Raw genomic sequence first — 23,631 nt, 5'->3', positions numbered from 1 at the left:
GGGAAAAGGAAATCCCATGATTAAAATTTATTACAAAAATATAATCTGTTGTCAGTAACACAAGGTTACTCTAACATTTCACAAGGTTGGAGCACAGAGAGAGAGAGAGAGATGTTTACACAATCACACCACAAGGTTAATTTTCACTTCTAAGTTGATGTGGTTATCTTTTGCACAGTTATTCTGTGAATCACAATGACAAGCTTTTGTAGTTCCCGGTAAAGTCCATCTGATTAACATTTAAAATGTCATGGTGTGTCAATCGGTGATCCCATAACCTATAGGTTTTTAGACAACTTTTGTCTGTTTTTTTTAGATACACCACCATGAAAGATTTAAGTATGAAGCAACAGTTTTGTCAGGGAGGTCAGAAATGTACTGGCATCCGGAGAAACTCGCTCCCTAATTCAATAAACCTCCTGCATAATTAATGTCTGATGGTGGTTGGCAGTAACAGCCATGCTCTAAGAGGTCTGAAAGCAGTGGCTGAAGAAGAAAATAGTTTAGCATCAGTTCATTTGCAATAAGAAAGATATTTGAGGACTTTGGAGAACTACTAAATCTGAAATAATTACAAAAAGGGATTTATATTATTGCTCCCTTCTGGTTTGAAGGTAAACTATTTTTGTGCTAGAAGTCATTCTGTTATGAAATACACTTTGATTAAATTTTGAAATTCAGAATTCGCATTATTAGAGACGCAAAAGAGAATGAAGAGGAGGGTCATTCATGCTGCATTAAGTTACTTTAGTGAGTTCATTTTGCCCCGTGGCAGTTCATGGGCAATGTCGCTCACTACCCAGGGTGCATTTCTTTCATAGGGTGGCACAAGCAATTTATATAGTCAATTCACAAAATGTATCATCTCAAGACACTTTACCAAAAATTATTATTTTAATCCAGTCACACATACATTCCAATTGGTCTTAGTTGTCAAATGGTGCATTAAGTTACACATAAACTTTTGAAGTTAACAAATGAAATAACAGAACATTGAAGAGTAGCAGAAGATGAAAGCATGAGCATGATAAAAAATGGTCAGCCTGTCCTCCAGGCAGTAGCCTGTAACTATCTACAGAGATATTTCTGCTATCTTTTATAGCATAACTAGATAACCTAATGAGGCTTGAGAGAGTCAGAGTCAAGGACTGTATTCCTCCTCTCCCGGATTGGGCTGCACACTCCCTCTGTTTATAACTGTAAGCTTTATCAAAAAGAAAAGTCTGAAAATCAGACAGCACTCTGTGGATAAAGAAGGGCCATGCTAGCTAAAGGTTGGAGCAAATTTCGTAAAACTTATTTGCATGTCAAATCGTTGTAGGTTTAGGCATAAGCATGTAAGAGAATGGATGGATGGATGGATGGATGGAAATCGTTGTAGGTGGGCGTCCTGCTGCGTTATGCCCAGTATCAGCCCCGTATGAACATAACGCCTTTACCTCGGCTGAATAATGATGCTGATGCTGGCATCTGATCCAAAGCTTTCAATTGGTTGCCCAACTCACTTCCTATTTCAGTGTTTTGAAATTAATCTAAATGACATTTAATCATCTCTAGTTCAGTGTCTAAAATAATAGGATTAGTACCCTGAACAAAGACAACGAGACCAGTGCAATATATAGACTTGGTTGGACTGAATTTGTTGCACTGAATGCAATTTTTTGTTTTTTTATTCTTAAAATTTGTGAAATCTTTACTTTAATAATGAAAACATAAAAAAATAACAATTCCTAGGTTTCTTCAAGAAAATTGTGCGTGGAGAGTGGGGTGGAAGTAGTGGTTTCTTGTTAATGCACGAGTCATTACTGGTTGTGACATTCAAATGAAAAGAGCTCTTCACCTACAAAGTTGACAGCAGTGTTTAAACAAAAGAGATTGGTGAAAAACGTGTTTGCGTCTTGGGTTTGTCTTCAAGGACAGGCTTCGTTTGGAGACATGTTGAGCCATCTGGAAAACTATGGAATGCTGTCTGTACAGAACCGGTTCAACATTCCTGCACGGAAAATCTCCACGCCCATCACATCTGATTGTGTTTAAATATAGTTCACAACTTCACGCACCTTGTGTTTTGTTAATAGGTATTTCATTAAAGATTAAAGTAGAATGGGAGATTTAAAGCTGACTTGCCCATCAGTGGCAGCACCCAGGAGGATAAAGAAACCTACCAGGGAGCCTGAGTTGACAAATGACACCTGTTGCTTGGAGGCTGTAATCTGCATCCTCTCCTGATTATTTACGTACAGGATTGTTGGGTTTCTCATTGGTCAGGTGGCGAAAGCAGGGTGGAGCCGCATCTCACACCACTGATTCGTAGGCAAAAGGGGAGTGTCCTCAAAAATTAACAGCAGGAGGAGACAGGATGGATGATGGAGAACCGATACTCCATTGTTAGACATCCAAATATGTAACAAAAGGCCCTGATGAGAAGTAACAATGATCCCATGTTTGGTCTTATCAGGACAGCCTGAGTTCTCAGCAGGTGGGTGAGTGCTGCAAGAGAACAGCATGTGCAACTGATAGGTTTTGTCAAAAGAAAAAAAAAACAGCTCAATATAATACCCTGTGAACTAAAGATTGAGGCTATTTTATCTGTGAAGGACACAAAGCTCGTAAGAACCTTCATGGGAAATCCTCCCAAAACAATCTGTTATCAAGACGTTTAATTTCTCTGAAATCGTTTTCACTCACACAGAAATCCTTGGACATAGTTTCTTCCGTTCACACTTGTGCCTGTACAACATTATAATGATTCCCGTGTACTCTGGGTTCTGTTAAAGGCTTTGTAGAGATGCTAAGAAGAATCTCCATATTGGGCATTCAGTTGACCATAGTATGTTACTGGAGCGACTGAAAAACTAACTTTCTGGAATGACTCCTTACTGGTTTGAATCTTACTTCACAGAGATGGACCTCTTTGTGCCAATAAGTAATTGTTAGAAACATTTGTATTAAGGAGCCATTCAAAGCCGAATCAAATCAGAGACAGATACTCACAAATGTTCATTTCAAGGAGTTTTACTTGATCAAGAAGTACTATGAGTTGCAGAGTGTAGGTCATTGGACTTCTAACTAACAAAGGAAATTATCTTGCTTACTTGAACTTGTCTATGACATTTGCACAGACATAAGGTGGGCGGGTGTGGCTGCAAAAACAATGGTTCCTCATCTTGCAGACAGTCAGTGTCTCAAACAGGAAATGAACTTATGAACCTAGTTTTTCTAAACACAATAAATGCTGAGATGTGTAAGTTTCACTTCAACCATCAATGCATCACGCTATTCTTCTTTGATAAACTTTTCTTACATACCATTTTGCAACCAGGCTATGTCTGAATAAAATAAAACAAAATAATAAAATAAAATAAAATAAAATAAAATAAAATAAAATAAAATAAAATAAAATAAAATAAAATAAAATAAAATAAAAACAAAGCTGAAGTAATTATTTTTGGACCTAAAGAGAAATGATCAGGACTAAGCATGCAGCTTCAGTTATTACAACCAGATTATAAACTACTAATCCAGCCCAAAGTCTGGGTGAAGTGATGAACTCAGACCCAAACCTCCAGAGACACATAAAGACAATTACAAAGTCAGCCTTCTGTCACCTGAAGAACATTTTTCACGCACCTAAATACATTAAAGATGTGTTGCTGTTGTATCAACCTTCCAGACTGCTCGGGTCCCCAGAGTCAGAACCAAACATGGAGAGGCAGAATTCAGTTTTATGCTCCTCTAATCTAGAACAAACTTCCAGAGAACTGTAAAAGTTCTGCATTGACTCACCAACAGGAGAACAGTTCAAACCCCAACAGAAGACATGAATTTGACTTGGAAACAAATACAAATGCAGCCATATTGTGTCTAGTCAGGAAATAGTCAAAGAAAATGTTTGCCTAACACCTGAATTTCTCTTAAAATGAAGACATAATTAATGTGTTTCCATATGACAATAACTAGGGTAACAAACTGACTTTCCAGTGAAGAAAAACACCCTAACTGCGAATTCAGTGAGTATTTACATCTTTGAGATAAAGTCACAAATTAAGCCACGCAGTTTTTTTAGACTAGTATACTATCGGTTGTATCCAGTATGAGAACAACATTGTGTTGTGTCAATTACAGCCCAGATAAAAGTATGACTCATTAGATAAAGAGTAGTCTGATAAGAGGAGCCTCACTCTTATGGACCAAAGGAGTGGGACACAGGAAGACTCTGCACTCCAGCTGGACCATACAGTCTTTTTTGAGACACACATATTGTAAACCTGTCAGAATGTGTAATTTCATGGTAATTGCTCTTCTACACAATGGTGATAAGAAGCAGCGGCTAGGATCTGGGGTATAATAAACACAGAAAGTATAACAGAGGTTTATGGCCTAAAAAGAACCCAACCATATGGGTAGAAATTTTTTTTCAAAGCCCACAGGTCAGGCTCTCATAAAATTGAAAATTGGGCCAGATAGATAAACTTTGAAGTCAGTTTTTGTGCTACTGATGTTTGTACCTAGGAGAGGAGCGATATTTCAACCTGGAGAGACTCACGCACACAGAGAGAGAGTGGTATTAGAAAGTTTAATTGACAAATAAAAGTCTTTGGCACTCGGCCCCATGAGGAAGACGTTGCGCTGAAAACTGCTGTCAGAGAGAATGAGCAGCTGTATATGAAAATTAGAGACGTCTTCCCCCCCTGGGTCCGGACACTGGTGATGGAGAGGATGGTGGAGACTGAATGGACATTGAAGAAGTCTTGGGTTGATGGTGGAGGAGGGGTGACGCTTGATGATTGGAGGAGGAGACCATCGCCGATTGGTTGGAATCGAGGTGCAGGACGACATCTTGGTTGGGCAGGTGGGATGAATATAATAGTCTTCCAGGCTGAATTTTTGCCTAGGCTTCATATCTCATTGTGGCTGAGTGTAATGTGCTTTTTAAGAACATCAGAAACATAAAAAGGAAATTGTTCTGGTTTTGAAAAACTGTTGCACAAAGATGTTTTTTTTCACATTTTTTATTATTTTGAGCTTTATTGCTTATATCAGAAAAAACTACCGTAGGGACATCATTTGCACAACAACCTTGAATAGATAATATATTAATTCTGCCATAGACACACATACTACTTTTTATACCCTTTAAATTTGATTTTAAAAAGTATGTGAACATGAACATTATTGTAAAGACGGAAGTTTGAATCGACTTGTTGTCCTGCTTGTTGACGATCCAATGTCTCAAGTCTTTTGCATCCACTAACACACTACGTTCCCAGTTCCTGCTGAAGAAAAGCATCCCGATAGCATCCCAAAACCGTGTTTCACTATGGGGATGATGTGCTGAGAGTGATGTGCAGTGTTAAGTTGAGCACACATAATCTTTTGTATGAAGACCCAAACATTCAATGAATGTCATTTCATTAATCCAAGCCTTCTTTCACTTGTCCACTATTTCTCCAATATTATTTGTGGCAAACAGTAAATGGGATGTCTAACTTCATATTTTTCAGTTTGCAGTTTTGTGATACTCTTTCCATTTTCAAAGGATTCAACAGTGCTCCATGGTATTTATTCTTGTGATTTTGTTTTAGAACCTAATTCTTCTTTCAACTTTGAACAGTCAGGTATCTATCAGATACTTGTTTAGTGTTTCTTTTGGGCTTTGTGATTTTGGATGGACTCTGTTAACTGGGTGATGGGATTTAGCTGCAATGGATTTTATTTAATTATATCTAATAGGGGACATAGTACGCAAATGCTATGCACACATACTTTGTCACATGAAGGTCCAATAACATACATTCAAGTTTGTGGTTGTAATGTAAAAAAACATATAGAAAAGTACAAGGGACATGAGTACCTTTCACAAATCACTGTAAACACTTTGAGCTCCTGACGACACTGAACAGTAAATACGCCATAGTGTGCCTTTTCAAGTAATACAATGGATATTTATGAACATGCATTAAACAATATAGCAGCTTAAGATAAAACAAAAGCGTAAAAACAAACGGTTAAGAACTTTTTGAAGCTGTTCAGTGTTATATCTTTAAGTTCGTGAATGCAGAGCCGTGTTCCAAGCCAAACACATTTACCTGGGTCAAGTATCATGAAGTCAACAACAACGTTGTCCTCCAGTGTAATATGTGTGCCGGTGCCGCCCTCTAGTGGTTTTGACGAGCATTACCGCCACCTCTGCCAGTTGTCCTCCGCTCAGGTGAGGCGGTTAATGTTTCACCTGCGCGAGACCACGTCACGTTAGCTTCAGGAAAATACCACGGTGGAATCTGTGATCCCACTGGACTGGTGCTTTTCTCTGTGTTTTTATGGTGAAACTGAAGTCTGACGGGCCGAACTGAACTTTACTCTGAATTTGTTGATATCTGTAAAGTCGTGTTACCAAGCAGAATGTCTGCCTCCGCAATATTTGTGTTGGATTTGAAAGGGAAGGTAAGATAACTGTTGGAACTGATACAGTTGGTCACATTTAATGGTCGTTTCTACTGCAGGTTCGTGTTTTCAGCATGAATTGAAAAAGTTTACCTTAAAATTACTCCTGTTTTGCTGTTGCTTTTACTGTATAACATTAATGACGTCGTTAAAAATTAATGAAAATCTTGCGACAGACCTATTTAGTGGCCGTTTCTCGCTACTTCCGGATTCAGTCAAAAACCTAACGTGCTGCACCTGTTGCCCCTCGGCAACTGGAGTTGCATTAGCATCACGGTTTTTTCATGTAACATGACACACACCTCTTAATAACAGAACGACTTACTGTTCCTTTTCTTGTATGCTGAAAATACAATGTATATAACATTTGATCTGATAAATTTAGCTGAGACAGTTTTATGGTGAGTATCAGCTTCGCTCATGTGTGAAACTGTCCCCTTCAGCTTGTTGGGTCATTGTTCAAAGTAATGGTGCCATTTTTTTCAACTGGCAGCATGTTTAATTTCATGCAATTGTAGGTCTGCCTTTCCTTGTTGTTTTTTGTTATTATTTATTTTCACATTTTGCAGTTTTTAGGTACATACTCTGGTCTTTTAATCTTGACCAACTCAAATATTTTTCATGCTTCAATAAACGAAAGAGTTGGATTAGTAAATAAATTGAACATAAAGTGCAGCAAGATGCAGTGCATCAAAACAGAGGTAAAACTTGGATATTGAGAAATTAATTGGTATGAAAAAAATCTTACATCAAACAGCTGGAAAAATATAGTACTCTGTAAAATTCTATGTTACAATTTAGCACATTGTTATTCTATGAATTACAAATCAATACATTATTTCTTGCAATGTATTCAGTAATATAATCAGTTTCAATAATTCAACAGAAAGATACCTCAGACTTGTTGGGAATTTAATAGCTTCGCAAAGCTGAAAAAACACAGATGAGTTAACTCTTAAGTACTTTTGTTATAAAACAGCCCACTTGTGTCCAAACTTTGTTTTTCTGGTCTTTCTGCTCAGGTGCTGATTTGTCGTAACTACAAAGGCGACGTGGACATGGCAGAGATCGACCACTTTATGCCTTTACTCATGCAGCATGAAGAGGAAGGGCTTCTCAGTCCTGTGCTGTCCCACGGCAATGTTCACTTCATGTGGATCAAGCACAGCAATCTTTACCGTATCCTTACCCGGATTGTAGTACACATAATTTAAAGCTTACTTGGCTGATGTGGTGCATAATTCCTTTTAACTTTGGGAGACCAGTACAAATTCTACTTTAATATGGAAGTATATGGTTTGCACATTCCCAACTTCAACAGTGCCTTTTTGGCATAATCCTTGACTTGCACTATTTACAGTTGTGGCCACCACTAATAAGAACTCAAACGCCTCACTCGTTTACTCATTCCTTTACAAAATAGTTGAGGTAAGTGAGACATACGAAGTGTTTTATTAAAATTACAATAAGTTGTTAGAAAAAATACAGTTTTCTTATGGAAAGTCGGTAAAGTTGGCAAACGAGCACAGTTTTCAGACGTGATGTCCAAACATTCTTCCAAACATTGCATTTACGTGTTGTGTGATTCCCACAGGTGTTCACAGAATACTTCAAAGAGCTGGAAGAGGAGAGCATTCAGGATAATTTTGTTGTTGTTTATGAGCTGCTCGATGAGCTGATGGACTTTGGGTTCCCTCAGACTACCGAAAGCAAGATCCTGCAAGAGTGAGACTCTCGTGCATATACAGAGGTCTCATACATAAACTAACTAGAAGAAAAGGATTTTGTATCATAATGTCTACTGATTTTTGTTTTTGCAGATACATAACCCAGGAAGGTGCAAAGCTGGAGGTGGCAAAGAGCAAGGTCCCCACCACTGTCACCAATGCTGTTTCCTGGCGGTCAGAGGGCATCAAATACAAAAAGAACGAGGTTTTCATTGACGTCATTGAGTCCATCAATGTACTGGTAAGATGAAGAATGAAGTGCAGTTATCTTTTACTGAAAAATTCATCAAAATTCCTTCAAACTGAAGGAATTTTCAAACTGAATCCAAATTCCTCTGGTCTTAGATAAAGGAAGCTTTTCAGATATTTATTGGTTTGTCTCATCTGGTCTGCTATAGAGGTCAGTGAGGAGTGACCTGGGGAAACTTTTGATTTAAATCAGTTATTCTTAAACGAATAAAACTGAAAAAAACATATTGTAAAACTGTCTTGAAAGGGATGTTTAGTGTAGAGGTGAGAGAGGGATTCTGTGTCTTACTATTACCAGTTGAACTAAAGACAAGCAAACTTCCAGTACTTTCCACACTAGTATTACACAAGACTCCCATATATTTTAAGGCTTTTTGGGGTCTTTTTTTTTTAAGTGTAGAAGATTAAAATAAATCTATTGGCTTCAAATAAAGTCTTTCCAGCTTAGCGTCCCTTCATTTTTAAAATCAGATAATCTGCTTTTGCCATTCACATGCAAATAGTATTTCACCTAAGGATCCAAAAACATTTGCATGCCGGTTTACGCCCTAAAGTGCATTATGAATTAGTTTACTAAATAGTTGGTGCAACTGGCAAAATAAATCAAATGAAAGTCAAATGTTTTATTCGCACCGTATTGTTTTAACAGGTAAATGCCAATGGGAGCGTAATGAGCAGTGACATCGTGGGGAGCATCAAACTGAAGACCATGCTGTCTGGAATGCCTGAACTGCGCCTCGGCCTCAATGATCGCGTTCTTTTTGCGCTCACTGGACGTATGAATGCACCCTGCGATATCCACATGTGTCATATAACTATTAAATCAGGACACCCTGAGGAAGTGCCTTGGCTGTTGTTTTTCAGGTGACAAGGGGAAGACGGTGGTGATGGAGGACGTGAAATTTCATCAGTGTGTCCGTCTCTCCCGTTTTGAAAGCGATCGGACAATCTCCTTCATTCCTCCAGATGGAGAGTCCGAACTCATGTCCTATCGCATCAATACGCATGTATGACACACTTCAGCATCAACTTTGCTATGTACGCAAACATATGCTAACTCTGTTTCACCAAGTACTATTTTTGTCTTACAGGTGAAACCTCTGATATGGATTGAGTCGGTCATTGAGAAATTTTCTCACAGCAGAGTTGAGATCATGGTTAAGGTATTTTGGAAAGTCTTGTGCTTCTACGTTTTTTTTTTGTTTTGTTTTTTTTTACATTATGTCACATTTTATTCACAAACTTTGAAGGATCCACAAACGTCATGTGGATGTGATTTTTACACATCCACACACAAAGATTTCCTAAATGCAAATGGATGTGTTGTTGTAGGGTTTTAAATCAAAATATGTGATGTGCATTTATTCAGCCTCCCTTATGGTAATATGCCTAAATTCAGTTCTGTGAAAACATTTGCCTTGAGGCTAATGGAGGACTATTGGAATTTCAGTTCCATATAATTACTGTGAAGCCGCAGTTGGTTAGACAACACCCAGTATCCAAAAAGATTTAGGTATGAGAGCTGCGTGATATTAGAAAATCGTTTGGTGATATTGGCAAATATTGCAACAATATCAGCCCAAGTTTTTTCTGTTCTTTCTTTCTCATGTGTGCTTCGTGTAAGTTGGAATTGTATAATAAATGATGATTCATTAAATGAATCATTTAAACAGGGTTCTTGTGATGATGTACCTTCACACACTCCGCAGCTGAACCTGTCCTTGCTTAGAGACAGTTTTACGTTGGACAAAATGATTATTCTTTCTTTATTGTTCTGTTTTGAGGCAAAGGGACAGTTTAAAAAGCAGTCCGTGGCCAATAATGTGGAGGTGAGGGTCCCGGTCCCCAGTGACGCTGATTCACCCAAGTTCAAAACTAGCACAGGCAGTGCTAAATATGTACCTGAGAAGAACATGGTGGTGTGGACTATCAAGTCGTTCCCTGTAAGGAACTCCCTGCAGAGTGCTTCACATTAAAACTGCCAGTGTTATCTGTCTCTTTGATTAATTTGCCTCTGTGTTCATCTGTCGATACAGGGAGGAAAGGAGTTTCTTATGAGAGCTCACTTTGGTTTGCCCAGTGTAGAGAATGATGAAGCAGAGGGGAAACCACCCATTACAGTCAAATTTGAAATCCCCTATTTCACAGTCTCTGGCATTCAGGTATGTTTGAACACTGGTTATTGTGTTTATGATGAGGTAATCTAGCATTATGTGGACATGGGCATCAAGCTAATCTGGAGATGGAAAATGTTTGTTCTTTTGCTCTCTTTTTTTTTTTTTTGTTGCAGAGTTTGGTTTTCGTATTGCTCTGCTGCTCTGTTACTCAGCTCTGTCTTTTGCGTCTAGGCATGTTATAGTCAGTAGACTTTGACAGTCAAGTTAGATCATGTAGGATCTGATGTGACTCAATTCAGTTTAATTGCTTTTATGATGAACTGCAGTCTTGCCACCGCACGTTATAACATTCTCTCTTTTGTGCTAGGTTCGGTATATGAAGATTATTGAAAAAAGTGGGTACCAGGCTTTACCCTGGGTGCGCTACATCACACAGAGTGGAGGTAGAGTTGCAACACTCCTTATAGTGTTCTCTAATATTAGAAATAGCTCCCTTCCTATATACATAAATTGTCATACACTTTAAAATATATTTGACATTATTTTTTTTTTTAAATGTTTTTGGCCCTTACATTTGTTCTCTTCATATTCAGATTACCAGCTGAGGACCAACGCATAAAGACTGAGGGATGCTTCATTGTATATTCTTCATGACTTTCCGAGGAGCAAAAAGATCACTTTTAACAGCACTGAAAAAACAACATGTTTTAAAATATCACCTGCTTTAATGTTAATTTCCTTGTTTTATGAAGTGTTTATTCAGAATTTAACGTGTACTCAGACATTAAAATTATTTAAATCGTATTTCTTTAAAGCAGTTTATGAGTGGCTTTAGTGCATTTCTTTTTTCGTTTTACATGTGTCAAACGTTGCTTAACTTGTGATATTTCTAACACACCTGCAGGCACGCATTGTGTAATCACAGTCGATAAATTCCGCCCAAAATTACAAACGCGCACCCGCCTTTTTTCCGTCACTCCGACCTGCAGAAGAACAAGCAAAGGATGGAAATCTGAATGAACTGCCCTTTGAAGACGCCAACGTTTACAAATCGCCCGCTTTATTCGCTTCTAGCTCTGATTGGTCAGATGTTGATGTTGCCACTGCGAGAGCGTAGTAACAGAGTTGATGCTCCTCCTATTTTACCATATATGGACGAACAACGCCTACTGGGAGAGTTGTGATTGGCTAGCGTATTCTCTTTCCAATGTTTGTAAATTTTAGACTAGGGGGACACCGCAGTTTGGATCTCAGCGCGCAAATGTATTTTTTAAAGGTTGATAAACTTTTCTCGTTTGAATTGTATTTAAAAATAACTGGGCACTAGAAGCAACGGGTTGTGGAGACTTGACGACGCTTGGTATCTCAACGGACTGAATAAGGTAGGCACAGAAACCTTTATGGTTGATAAACCGTTAGCCTTTAGCTCGGATGCTACTTGTTATTAACATTCAGTCTATATGAATTATCTCTGTCGAGATGGCATATATTTCCCTTCACCAGTGCGGTTTAACCGTATATTTTGTTAAAACACCCCGGCGTTGCAGCTGTACGCAACAACCCAGTAATATGGCGTCAGCGGAGAACTACAAGTTACGTTAGCCGGATGCTGTAGTAAGGTTAGCTAGGGGTAGCCGACATTATCATCCCGGCTTTTCGAAATAACCTGTCAATTCCTTCATCTTAATGAAATATTTCAGTTTGAGTTTTGATGTGACTCTGCTCCGTGTCTTATCCAGCAGCAGAAACCCAGAGTATAATGGTCCTGAGTCAGATGGACGCGGGGAAAGCTTTGACGGCGGCAGCAGCCAAAGGGAATGCCGATGAGGTGCAGAGGATCCTGGAGGAATGCAGAGTGCATCCCGATACTCCCAACGAGTTCGGTCGGACCGCGCTGCAGGTAAACACCGTCATTTATGTTCACACATCATGAATCGGTTTCAGAACTATTATCTCCTGAATATGAGCCGAGGATAAATCCATTTGGTCGCTGTGTTTATGGGTTATTTCCGATGTCCGCCCTGTTATGTTAACGGAAATTACATAATCCCTACTTCACATTTTATATTTTTTCATTTAGTTTGAGTGGGTTCTTTATTACCAATGCCATTTTTTTTTCTTTGGGATTTACCGTTTAATCCCCAATTTACAGAATTATTGCCGCTGATCATTTCGTATTTTTTTAGCTTTGGTTCTTGGGATCCGACTTTTTCGGCTACGAAAAGGCGTCGACTGTTGTTGGATACTGTGTAGTTAAATGATGGCATATCAGTTTATTTTTGTTTGTAGCAGGGACGTACTTAGAATTTAAAGCATCCACTGTACACACATACTGCTGGAAGCTGTATGTATGTCCAAAATACCCCAGAAAAAAAAATAAAAAATCCATATATGCTGGACTCGTCATGTTCTGAAACATCATGTGCAAACATGTTTAATTCTAAAAAGTCTGTAACTACAAATGAAAACTACAAAGACGTGACATGATAAATGAGCATTATAGCAGCAACCACTTTTCACTTTGACTTCCATATAAAGCATAGTCATAGTCTATCACAAAATATGTTTTTGACTTCCAAAAAGACATTGTTTTTGGCATATCTAAATTTGGTTTGACCAGGTAGATTTCAATGTAATTCTTTTCAGAAAATAAAATGCAACACCTGTATTTGAGCATATTTATCAGATTATTTTTGTAATTCATTAAAATTCTGAAGTAATGAGCAAATGTATAATACATTATTATTAAATGAGTTGCTTGAAGTTTTGAAATTGATTGATTTAGAAAGGGACAAAATGGAGACACATTGGTACGAATCGGGTTTATAAATTTAAATAGAAGTGAATTTATTTTGAGCTTTCAGGACCTTTTTCTTTATTGTTACCGTAGTAGAAGTAGTAGTGGTAGTAATATTTCAGCTAAGGTATTTGGATTTCCAAATATAAAAGTTTTAGTTCAGAGTTATCTATTATTATTATTATTGTTATTGGGGGAACATCTTGAGATGTTAAATATTGGAGCGACTATACATAAAGGCTTAGTTTAACATAAGCTTATAATGAACAAACATTTGGAAAATGTACTTACAAATTTCAAACGTTTTGTGAAAAAATGACATGTTGATATTTGTAGTAAATGCAGTGAATAGAGTTGGGTACTTACTGACATAAAGCTGAGAAAATAAGAGGTCTTTGACTGTATAGCTCACCAATTTACACAAAGGTGTTTTAAAATGATTATGTGCTCTACATTCATCTTATTTAACATCTCCTCTCAGGTGATGATGATGGGGAGCTCCAAAGTAGCAAGGTTGCTGCTGGAAAAAGGAGCTGAGCCCAACGTCCAGGACAAACACGGCATAGCGCCTGTCCATGATGCAGCACAGACGGGCTTCCTGGAGACCCTGCAGGTCCTGGTGGAGCACGGGGCTTCAGTGAACATCCAGGACCAGAACGGCGCCCTCCCCATCCACATCGCCATACGAGAAGGCCACCGGGATGTCGTGGAGTTCTTGGCTCCACGGTCCGACCTGAAACATGCCAACGTCAGTGGTCAAACAGCAATAGACGTTGCCCGATCTCTGGGTGAGCTGGATATGATGAACTCACTTTTTGCTCATATTCACAGTTAGTAAGAATTAATCCTCTGCGTAACTCAAACCTCACTTTTTTTTTCATTTTCTTTTTCTTTTTTTTTTTGCTTTGTACCTGGTAACTTGAATACATGAATTTGGTTTTTGGTAGCTGAGCATTAAAATGTGACGGGACGTGATGTCTTGGCAGCTTCTTTTCAGTGGATTGGTGGCTATATACTGTAGACACCTTTTGCACAGTGCAGTTTAGGCACCTTATATTTACATTCTTTCCCTGTTAATTGGGAGTGCACATTTGTAGATAGTTGTCCTCCAGTGTTATGTGATTTTTTTTTACATTATTTCCATTGTGTGTATAAATTGTAACAGTTTCTACACATGTTTTTTTTTTTTGTTGTTTTTTTTTTACAAAAATGAAATGGTGCACCCTGATTGCTTTGCATAGTTGTGTTTCTCTTAATTAGATGGACTTTGAATTTACTCTTATTTATTGTTGGAAGAGGAATTAATATTCCTGTGACTTTGTAAATAGCAACATTTGATGTGATTTGTTGAAATGTTATTTATATAAATACCTTTAAGACAAAAGTGAGATTATTCACTTTAATATTTGAAGAAAGCACAAAATAAAGTTATGAACTTTAAGTCTCATTGTCTCTCATTGTCTTTTTTTTAATTTATTTAATCTTGAGCTTGCTCTCCTTTTGGTATTTCAAAATAAAATGACAAAATAGATGACCGGTTTCTTTAGTGTCTTTCTAGTATTTGTGAGCAGTATACATGCTGATAATCAGAGGTTTTGATCCATACTGTTCTTTTTAAATATTTTTTGAGTTTTAACACCTCATCAAGGTGATCCATCAATGACGAAGCTGAAAAGTGCAAAATGGAATGCACAGAACCAGAAAACCCTGTTTAAAGGTCACAAAGATAACTGCTCTGCAGCTAAAACTGAATGAGAGTCCTGTTTTTGTTACAGACCCTAGGTAACCGAGGCACAGTTTGCTGCCGTTTGTGCTCAGGGCTCTCACGGCACAATGGCTATTTTGTTTGCCTGTGCGCCTCCTTCTTCACCAGAAGAGAGAGCAGATACAGTTCAGCTACTGTGCTGCTGTGTTCTTTGTGTTGAAGTGCGTATTCACAGGTCACTTGCAGGGCCTTCCAAAAGTATTCAGACCTGCAGCAGTAACTGCAGTGAACGGTAACTACAACGTATTGACTCAGGAGAACGGAAAATTGAGGTGATGCAAACCACAATTTCCAGATTGGCATCACCTCACAGTTTTGTGCTACTTGGTATTGGTCTATTGCTTCAAAATCCAAATTAAAATGCTTACATGGCAGAATCAAACTCAAGTGGTACAAAGGCATTTCTAATTCTTCAGCTTCTGATGACTTGTATTTTAACTTGAAGTTTATAACTAGACCAGCTAAAATTGTAATATTTCTGAGTGCTAATGGTAGAAAGTCATTAGACTTTCTACCATTTAATTTTGAGAAACAGCATTTAAACATTGAGAAACAGCATTTAATTTGTATGCGCCATAAAACAGCTGAAACAATGAGCTCCTTTAGATCAAATCTAAAGCTGTTTAGAATTTCATTTGATTCGGTGATCAATATATTTGTATATTTGATGATTATTCTTAATGACTTTGATGGTGGCATTTGACAAAATTCAATGTTTATTGCTTGTTTATTATTAATTGGTTGCTATTTTTTTGTGAAATACGAATAAACTTTATTAGTAAAGGAGTCAGATTGAGACAATCAACCAGACACTGGCTAGAGCTCAGTTGCTCAACTGGGTTGAAGCTGGGTGTGCTGTGTGTGCAAATACTTCCAGAGTCAACATCTACACTTATAAGGTCCATTTTCTTATTTTTTTTTGTAAAGCAAATTAAGCTTCTTAAAGAAATCCTGCTTTTAGATCCTCAGAAGGGTTACAAGAATGGGCATGTCAAAAACATGACTATCAAAACCACCTAGTGCTGAGACCTCTGTGGAAAATGAAACTAAAAACTGTGCTTCAGTCTCTTAACATATTTTCTCCCAGCATTCCACTGTTTTTAGCTCCATCCATTTCCCCCCTCAGATCTGACCAGCTTTGTCAATCCCACAGGAGAACAGCATCCTCACAGCATGATGTTGCCACCATCATGTTTTATTGTGGGGAACAGAGTATTTAGGGTGATGGGCAGTTCTGGTTTTCTGACAGTCTAACGTAGACTAAAGCGTTTTTGTCTCATCTGACCAGGTGATAAAATCGGGGGGTGTTGTATCGAAGCTTTAAATCACTTTTCTAGACCTATCAGTTTAAGTCACTGCTCATGCGTTTGTAGTTTGAAGTTACGGAATATTTATTTTGTGGATTATGGAATGAAGAGTTCCCAGTGAAATATGAAAATATTTTTTTTTAATCTAAAGCTGATTAAAACATTCCCACAACTTTCTGTCTAATACCGGTGGCACACTTCATCACCCCCTTAACTACAACAGAAAAGACACAGGGTAATGATTTACCTGGTATGGTGGCATTTGGCACATACTGTGCAGCTACTGTTGTTCAAACTACTCCAAAACTCCTCAGTTACACCCAGATAACAATCTATATTATACCAAGAGGGCGGGCCAGTGTTACATTATTTTTCTTCTTTTGCTCTTTTTCTTCTTCTTTCCTTTGGTTTGTTATTTTGTTTGTATTTTCTATAAATTCACGTAAAGCACTTTGAATTGCCTTGTTGCTGAAAATGTGCTATAAATAAAATTACCTTACCTTACATTTTACAGAAGAGGTATTTCTGTTTTGACTGCTAGGCTTTTGTTTTTTAGTCATGCTCTGCAAGCCAGAACACGAATAATAGACTTGCAGGTACAGAGCAGAAACAGAAAAATGCACTGTGTTTCGGGTTGCTGAGTTTGACCTTCGATACACTTAGAGGGAAAATTATGAATTAATAAATGGAGAAAGAATGTAATTAAAAAAAAAAAACTTTGTATTTAACCATTTAGTATTATGATATTCAGATTAGTAATCAGAATAGTCTGTTGTATTTCTAATGCAACAACACGTACTTACAATTAAAGAAATAATATACAATTAAATTAAAACTTAAGTGTATTGGTGTTTGTCTCAAATGTCTCCCTTTTTCTCTATGTCTCCTAAATGGGGGCAACATGACTCAACACAGTGAAGGACACTCCTCTCTGGGCAGTAAAACCCTGTTCTGCAGGATACAGCACAAACCTCCACAGTCAAAAACAGCTTAGGTCTGTCTGAGTCCTTATTCTGTGCAAAATAAGGTAAAATTTGTAAACCTTTTGAGAACTATTGTATGAGCTGGACCATGCCCCGCCCCCTCACCACCCAACCATCCCAAAAAAATAAAAACAAACAAGAAACAAGCTCTGTAAAAAAGATATTTTAATAAAAGTAGGCACTTGCATATGTGTTTTTCTAAAACACATATGTAATACACATGTTTTTCCACAATTAAAACACTTTCCTCAAAGCAAGCCAGAACACAACTGGCCACCATGATTTTCTTTGTTTGCGACTATCCTCAGCTTTCAGTCTCGGCCTTGACTCAGCTTCTTTCGTAAGCCTGATGGCAACAAGTCGAACAGGCTGTCCTCTACTACCAGTCCAGTGCATCTCAGAAGAGGACACTCCCCTATCTCCAAAGGCACAGAGTCCAACCGGTTTCCCTTAATATCCAGCCGCGCAAGCTGGGCCAGGTTTCCCACTTTGGGGCTAAGATGTGAAAGACAGTTGTTACTCAGAACCAGAGTTTTTATTCGTTTACAGGAGAAGAGCTCCTCTGGCAGAGACTCTAGAGAGTTGAAGGCAGCAGAAAAGAACTGAAGACCCGATAGTATGTTCACTTCCGAAGGAATAGATGTGATCTGATTGTGGGAGATGTCGAGATGCCTTAGCCGGGTGCAGTAGAACAGTCGAGACGGGAGCTTTTTCAGCTTGTTCCAGCTTATGTCCAGCGTCTCCAGTGTGTGCAGCTTAGCGATGTGATCAGGAATGTACGTGATTTTATTGTGCCACAGACGGAGCGTCACCAAACGCCGGCAATGCTGCAGACTCAGGATCTCTTCCACAGTGCAAAGCTTATTTTCCTTCAGGTCTAGCTCCTGTAGATTGTTCAGGCTGAAAACAGCGCTAGGGATACGCTCCAGCTCACAGCCTGATAGCTCTAAGGAAACCAAGTTTGTTAGCTTCTTCAGGGTGCTAAATGCTTGGAGCTTGACCCCTTCGTTGTGGATGCGCAATGCCTGCAACTGTGACGCCAGGTCACCAACGTTGGGTGGTATCTTTCGTAGGTTGGACCGTAGACTGAGGAGTCTCAAATTACTGAGATCTCGCAGAGATTCCAAGTTGGCACTTTTCGACACCTCGTTAGTTAAAGGACCAGTCAGATATAACTCCTCCAGAGAATGGAGGGTATACATCCACAAAGGGATCTCCTCTGAACTTTCAAAAGCAAGACGTAGAACCTTTAATTGTTCTTTAAGGTGGTTCAGGGCAAGCAGTTGCATCTTAGCTGGACAGTAGATCAAAGACAACTCCTGCAAAGAATCCAGCTTTGCCACACCAGCTGGAATTGTGACATTTTTAACTTGCTCCAGTCTGAGTGATTCAATTTCTGTGATTTCAAAGACGGTGTCTGGAAGGCCTGGTAGTCCCATAAGACAGAGTTCCAAGTTATCTTTGGAGTTCTTAGAAAGGTGGGCGCGCAGCTTTCTGTTGGTCCACTCGTAGTTCAGGTTGAGTTGATGGAGGTGGCTCTCGCTTACCTCAGAAAGAAAGACGGCAAACCTTTTAGGATACAGAGCATCATACTGGTCCACCAGATGAAACAAGAAAGCAAAGTCGTTCTTTACATCCGGTATGTCAATCACACCCGTTTCCAGTCTGATGTGCTCAAAGGAGTACTCCTTCAAAGGTCGGTGGAACACCCAATATAAGGTGTAGATGCAAATAAATCCATACACTCCTACGAAGCAGAAGTAGCAGTAAGCAAGCTTGGAGAAAAGATGAGCTTTGGTGTGGGTACAGCAAAAGATATGAAACCCAGTCAGGTCAGGAGGGACATCACAGAGCACAATTACTTCAATATTTTGTACCAGCACTGCAGTGTATACAATGATAATAAGGAACTTGAAGACTTTGAGAGATGTTTGTAGCACATACATAAGGTATAAGATGTCTGCTTCCTCTACATGGGTTCGAAACTTCTTCACCTTTTCAAAGAGAGCTTTGGCCTGCTCTCCCTCCTTTTTGTCCAACACAGAAGGAGTAGGCTGGGGGTCCTGGACTTTCTTTTCCGAATTAGACTTGACAGAGGTGGAGCGAAGAAGTCCTATATTCTCCTCCTCGTCTGCTCTGTGGTCTTTGAAATCCTTCGACATGGTGCTCCTCCTCAAACTGACCAGCTTCTCCTCTCCTCTTTCCTCTGAAACTTCACTCAGGGCCCTCGTGGTCCAGGGTGAGTCAAAGCACTTCCCCAGAATGTTGACAAAAAGGTCAATTTTAGAAGATGTCCCAGGGAATTTGAACCAGAAGCTGCTTGCTACCATGAAGATCATAGAGTGGATCACCACAAGGTATGGGAAGTACTTCGCATACCAGTGCACAAACCTCTCATAGCAATATTGGTTAACAAACAAGTATTGGTGAATGTCCAGGTTATTCTTGCGACCGAACAGCTCCGTGACGATGTGGCTGTCACTGTTGTTACTGCTGTAGTCAATGATGTAGCTGCAGTCTACTGCCTCATTCTTCGGGCTGGTGATATGGCTGGGCAGACATGCGATCTTGTCCTGGGTAAGCTGTGGAAATTAAATAGAAAATGTTCTGTAAATGAGCTAGAAACGAAAGATTAAAATAAATAATGTGTGGCAATGCATTCTGATAAAATCCCCAAATTATTAATAATGTGAAATAAACCACATTTTCACAGTTTAAGTGTTGGGATTCTGGTTTTCTGCACTTCCTCTCTTTTAACTGCAAACTTCTGTATGCTGTATAAATATTCATGAGGCCCTGTTTTTGTAGGAGTTTTACCTGTTATCTTTTGATCAACATACACCTACAGTACATAGAAAAAAACAACCCCCCCCCCTCCCCCCTTTGGATGTTTTAACAATTTTATTACTTTTAAAAATCAATCAAGACCTGGCTTTTTTTTTCACAAAAAAAACCTTTTTAATTTCCACATTAAAACTGATTTCTACAAAATTAGGGCAATTAAATAAACATATGTAACATGACGTAAGTCACTATAAAAAAACAGTCTCTTTAGCAATCTTCCCAGGGTCTTCAGAGGAGTAACAGGCCCACGGCATCATAGAACCTCCACCATACTTTCTGTCATCTGACCAAAGCGCATGGTTCCAGTTAAGATCCAAGAAGAGTGTAATGGAAAGATAGATTTTCTTTCCTGGCAGCCCCGCACCGTTCGAAAGGATTGTTTGTGGTGTCAATTGTGCCACAAGCAATTTTGTCTTAACATGATTGGTTGTTTTTTCCCTCCCCCTGAATAAATGCACTACAATTAAAGGTTGGATTTTTCAAAAGTTTTTAGTGTGACTGTGAGATAATGAAAAATGACTTAGGTTAAGTCCATTTGTATGTCTGTAGCTTATTAGAACAGAGTTACTAAATTATTCTTGATGTGTTTTCAAATGGCTTGGAGGTAAGAAACTGCACATATTTTTATGCTTTGCGCTGAGCCAGAAAAAAAGGGTGTGTGGGGAATTTAATATTGTGATACGTCATTCCGGGGTGCAACAACACGCCAAAAGAAGCTAATAATTAACCTCCCCAGGAATGTTAAGTTGTAGAAATTAGGTAACATGCAGTAAAATATCTTTCCTGATGGCAGATACCTCACCTGCAGGGTGCAGCCAAAGACACCAATCATGAGCATTGCAATGCACAGGTACTCTGACAGAACGTCCCACCATGGTTTCAGCACCCGGAACTGGGAGTTCTGCTCAATCCCGAGGCTTTTTAATTCACCCACTGGGATCATGCTGCTGCGCTCTGGTGATGGAAGAACAGTGGAGGTCAACATGGCTTTAAATTAATACCATCTGCCAAGACAGTTTCAAGGTTTGGTAGATATCACAAGAGAAATGACAGAGAAAAACTTGTGTTAAAACTCAAGGCTAAGTGTCTGCACCTTGGAATAAATAAAGTAGGGACCAGGGGTGCTGCTAGAAAGTTTTTCAAAGGGGGCCAGTGATAATCTTAGGCTTGACATACCAAAACCAAAAAAAAAAAACACAACAGAATTTCAGATTGTTTTCTAATGCTGTTTACATATGTAGATGTAAATATTGCCACATACAGACCTGGGAATGGGTGATAAATATTTAACAGTAGCACTCCGTTTAGTTGACAGATCAGAAATAAATGCTGCGACCTATTGAAACATGCATTCTCCTGTCTCACAATGCTGTAATCTGAACGTTTATATGGGTAACAATCAATGCCCTACCCACCTCCACACCTTGCTTATAATGACTGAATGGATGGATGTTGACCTAAAATGGAAAAACTAGTCAGACAAGAAGAAACAGCCCTCAGATAGGAGACAGTCAAATATGCCATAAGGAATTTGGTTTAAATGTGTTTACAAGTCCCCAGTGATGTCAACAAATAAAGATAATGCACCTATGACAGTACATTTTATCCAATCCCATTAGCAGTAGATACAAAAAGTCTTTCGATGACTAATTCAGCAATTCACCCTAAGGGGCTAAACTTTGCGAAGATCAACGGGAGCTCATAATGCACACAGTAACCCGAGCTGCGTTATTTCTAAAGTTTTCACATTAGTTTCGTTTCGCGTTATGGGTTCATAAAGTAAAGTAAAAGCGAACGGTGACTCAGCCAAGTGAGTCCGCCTTACCTGCGTTCGGAGAGTATCTGTTTGTGTCCGGTGATAGTTGGAGAACTTGTTTTTTTTATTTTTTCCATCACCTCATGGGAGCGCACCGGTGTGAAGTGAGGGACAAGTCACAGGAGAGTTCCGGTCAGACTTTCAAAGTAAACTCCAGTTCGCTAAAACTCACACATCGACACACCTGGAAGATAAGATCTAGACCGGAAACAAACTTTTTTTTTCCCTCCAGGCCAGTTTTGCTTGATGTGCGTGACTTCTCACTAGCTGCAGCTTGTGTGATACCCTGCTTTCAGTCTCCTGAAACCCCACTCTTCCTTCCCAACACTTTAGTGTTGTGTTAAAAAAAGACATACATTTGTATAATGGGGAAAAAATAGTCTTAATTTTTAAAGAGAAATATAATAAAGTTAATGTTAAAATCCAATTCAGTGCGGAGATTGAATTCGTGTCGAATCAGTCAACAGTTAAGTTTTACTTTGCATCTGTTTAATGATCAGATTAAAATCATTAATCTGATCTAATTAAATCAAATTAAAATCTAAAACGTGTTGAATAATCTCAACTTCAATCGCTACGCACTTCCTACACTGTTTAACACATTTTTACACGTTTTTTGTGATTCTTTTGGTTTTCTTTGGTGTAAGTGTGACTGAAAATATCAATAGCTTACTTGTAACTGTTCCACCCCATGGACTACTCTACAATCAGAACAGATTCTTTAAAACACTGCTGAAACTTTTGAGCTTTATAGAAAAGGCAATACAAACCTTTATTTTTCTGCCACATCCACTGATTTAGTTCAGGTTCATTCCCTGACCTCCCAGCCTTTGTCTTAATATCTCTTTCTCCAGACATTCCTGTACCCATCACCTGACCATTTCTGTCCGCAACGAATACTCTTTGTGATTTGTGAAGCATGCTAGTTTCTTCAGCTTTTAATAACCACTAACACCTCTGTTAATTTAAAATGTTCACAGTACCATCATATTCACACATTGCTTGGACTGTTTCAGTTTGTTGTTTCTTTGATGTTGGAATTAGGGGGCCGATTCCAATAGTTAAAGTCTGAGGTTTTTATCGGTTGTGACTTCAAAGGCAGTCCTTTAATGTGAAGGGCTTCCTTTCACATAAAATATAGTTACAGCTGCAAAAGTGTTGGGAAGTAAAATAAAATAAATACACATATTGCCAAGGTAACACAATCACTGTGAACTTAATAAATTCCACTGCGGTTTGAATTTGAATCAAGGTTGGCTGGTATTACAATTCCCAGATCCTTGTCACACTGAACACAGCATGAACAGCTCTTGCTTCTGTTTCAAGCTCTTCCTCTTCATTGCCTTGTCATTTGTATACATTTACCTTGCAAATAATTCATACCACCATTTCCTTTGAGTAGCTACTTCTGCAAGGATGCATTGCTCCGGGCTCCTTTATTTGGTGAGATTACAGCCTAAGACTCTTGTGAATGCACAGAGTGTGGGATGCTTCCTTTAGGATTATGTAATAATGGCCTACAGTTTCCACCTGCCAGATTTGGGCAGGAAGCTTTTTTTTTCTAGCGATCATGGGTGGTCGA

At 38.8% G+C, this 23,631-nt stretch overlaps 3 protein-coding genes across 8 annotated transcripts; 2 read left to right on the top strand and 1 right to left on the bottom strand.

The window, feature by feature from the left end:
- The first annotated feature begins 6,051 nt into the window (after positions 1–6,051).
- Positions 6,052–11,341, top strand: ap1m2 (adaptor related protein complex 1 subunit mu 2). 3 transcript variants are annotated; one of them, XM_008415244.3, is made up of 12 exons: positions 6,052–6,211; positions 7,467–7,623; positions 7,805–7,872; positions 8,039–8,169; positions 8,265–8,412; positions 9,070–9,196; positions 9,285–9,427; positions 9,512–9,583; positions 10,205–10,363; positions 10,457–10,582; positions 10,905–10,980; positions 11,131–11,341. In XM_008415244.3, the coding sequence occupies exons 1-12, from the start codon at positions 6,056–6,058 to the stop codon at positions 11,154–11,156; spliced, it is 1,389 nt and encodes a 462-aa protein (XP_008413466.2). In that variant the 5' UTR covers positions 6,052–6,055; the 3' UTR covers positions 11,157–11,341. The 3 variants fall into 3 exon arrangements, with proteins under 3 accessions (XP_008413466.2, XP_008413472.1, XP_008413480.1); XM_008415250.2 differs by lacking the exon at positions 6,052–6,211 and adding an exon at positions 6,218–6,444; XM_008415258.2 differs by lacking the exon at positions 6,052–6,211 and adding an exon at positions 6,693–6,845.
- Positions 11,342–11,472: 131 nt separating this feature from the next.
- Positions 11,473–14,775, top strand: cdkn2d (cyclin-dependent kinase inhibitor 2D (p19, inhibits CDK4)). Of its 2 annotated transcripts, none has more exons than XM_017306780.2 (3): positions 11,473–11,919; positions 12,280–12,437; positions 13,816–14,775. In XM_017306780.2, exons 2-3 carry the CDS (start codon positions 12,297–12,299, stop codon positions 14,167–14,169), a joined length of 495 nt encoding a protein of 164 aa, XP_017162269.1. In that variant the 5' UTR covers positions 11,473–11,919; positions 12,280–12,296; the 3' UTR covers positions 14,170–14,775. The 2 variants fall into 2 exon arrangements, with proteins under 2 accessions (XP_017162269.1, XP_008413491.1); XM_008415269.3 differs by having other exon boundaries at positions 12,277–12,437.
- A 2,762-nt stretch (positions 14,776–17,537) lies between these two features.
- Positions 17,538–22,256, bottom strand: LOC103468306 (volume-regulated anion channel subunit LRRC8C). 3 transcript variants are annotated; one of them, XM_008415282.3, is made up of 4 exons: positions 22,059–22,256; positions 21,649–21,690; positions 21,036–21,187; positions 17,538–19,971 (listed from the first exon to the last, which is right to left on the bottom strand). In XM_008415282.3, the coding sequence occupies exons 3-4, from the start codon at positions 21,174–21,176 to the stop codon at positions 17,701–17,703; spliced, it is 2,412 nt and encodes an 803-aa protein (XP_008413504.1). In that variant the 5' UTR covers positions 21,177–21,187; positions 21,649–21,690; positions 22,059–22,256; the 3' UTR covers positions 17,538–17,700. The 3 variants fall into 3 exon arrangements, with proteins under 3 accessions (XP_008413504.1, XP_008413520.1, XP_017157874.1); XM_008415298.3 differs by lacking the exon at positions 21,649–21,690; XM_017302385.2 differs by lacking the exon at positions 22,059–22,256 and having other exon boundaries at positions 21,649–22,052.
- Between the last annotated feature and the right edge of the window lie 1,375 nt (positions 22,257–23,631).

The sequence above is a fragment of the Poecilia reticulata genome, chromosome 1 (genome assembly GCF_904066995.2).
Source record: "Poecilia reticulata chromosome 1, P_reticulata-male-v2, whole genome shotgun sequence".
NCBI classification, from domain to species: domain Eukaryota; kingdom Metazoa; phylum Chordata; class Actinopteri; order Cyprinodontiformes; family Poeciliidae; genus Poecilia; species Poecilia reticulata.
This window is presented reverse-complemented; position numbering and strand designations above follow the sequence as displayed.

Excerpts from the sequence above, each read along its gene's own strand:
- ap1m2 (XM_008415244.3), top strand. The coding sequence starts at position 6,056 with ATGCAGAGCCGTGTTCCAAGCCAAACACATTTACCTGGGTCAAGTATC. Across the intron at positions 8,170-8,264 it reads GAAAGCAAGATCCTGCAAGA|ATACATAACCCAGGAAGGTG; the intron begins GTGAGACTCTCG and ends TTGTTTTTGCAG. Across the intron at positions 8,413-9,069 it reads TTGAGTCCATCAATGTACTG|GTAAATGCCAATGGGAGCGT; the intron begins GTAAGATGAAGA and ends TTGTTTTAACAG.
- cdkn2d (XM_017306780.2), top strand. The coding sequence starts at position 12,297 with ATGGTCCTGAGTCAGATGGACGCGGGGAAAGCTTTGACGGCGGCAGCA. Across the intron at positions 12,438-13,815 it reads TCGGTCGGACCGCGCTGCAG|GTGATGATGATGGGGAGCTC; the intron begins GTAAACACCGTC and ends ATCTCCTCTCAG.
- LOC103468306 (XM_008415282.3), bottom strand. The coding sequence starts at position 21,176 with ATGATCCCAGTGGGTGAATTAAAAAGCCTCGGGATTGAGCAGAACTCC. Across the intron at positions 19,972-21,035 it reads TCTTTGGCTGCACCCTGCAG|CTTACCCAGGACAAGATCGC; the intron begins GTGAGGTATCTG and ends TAATTTCCACAG.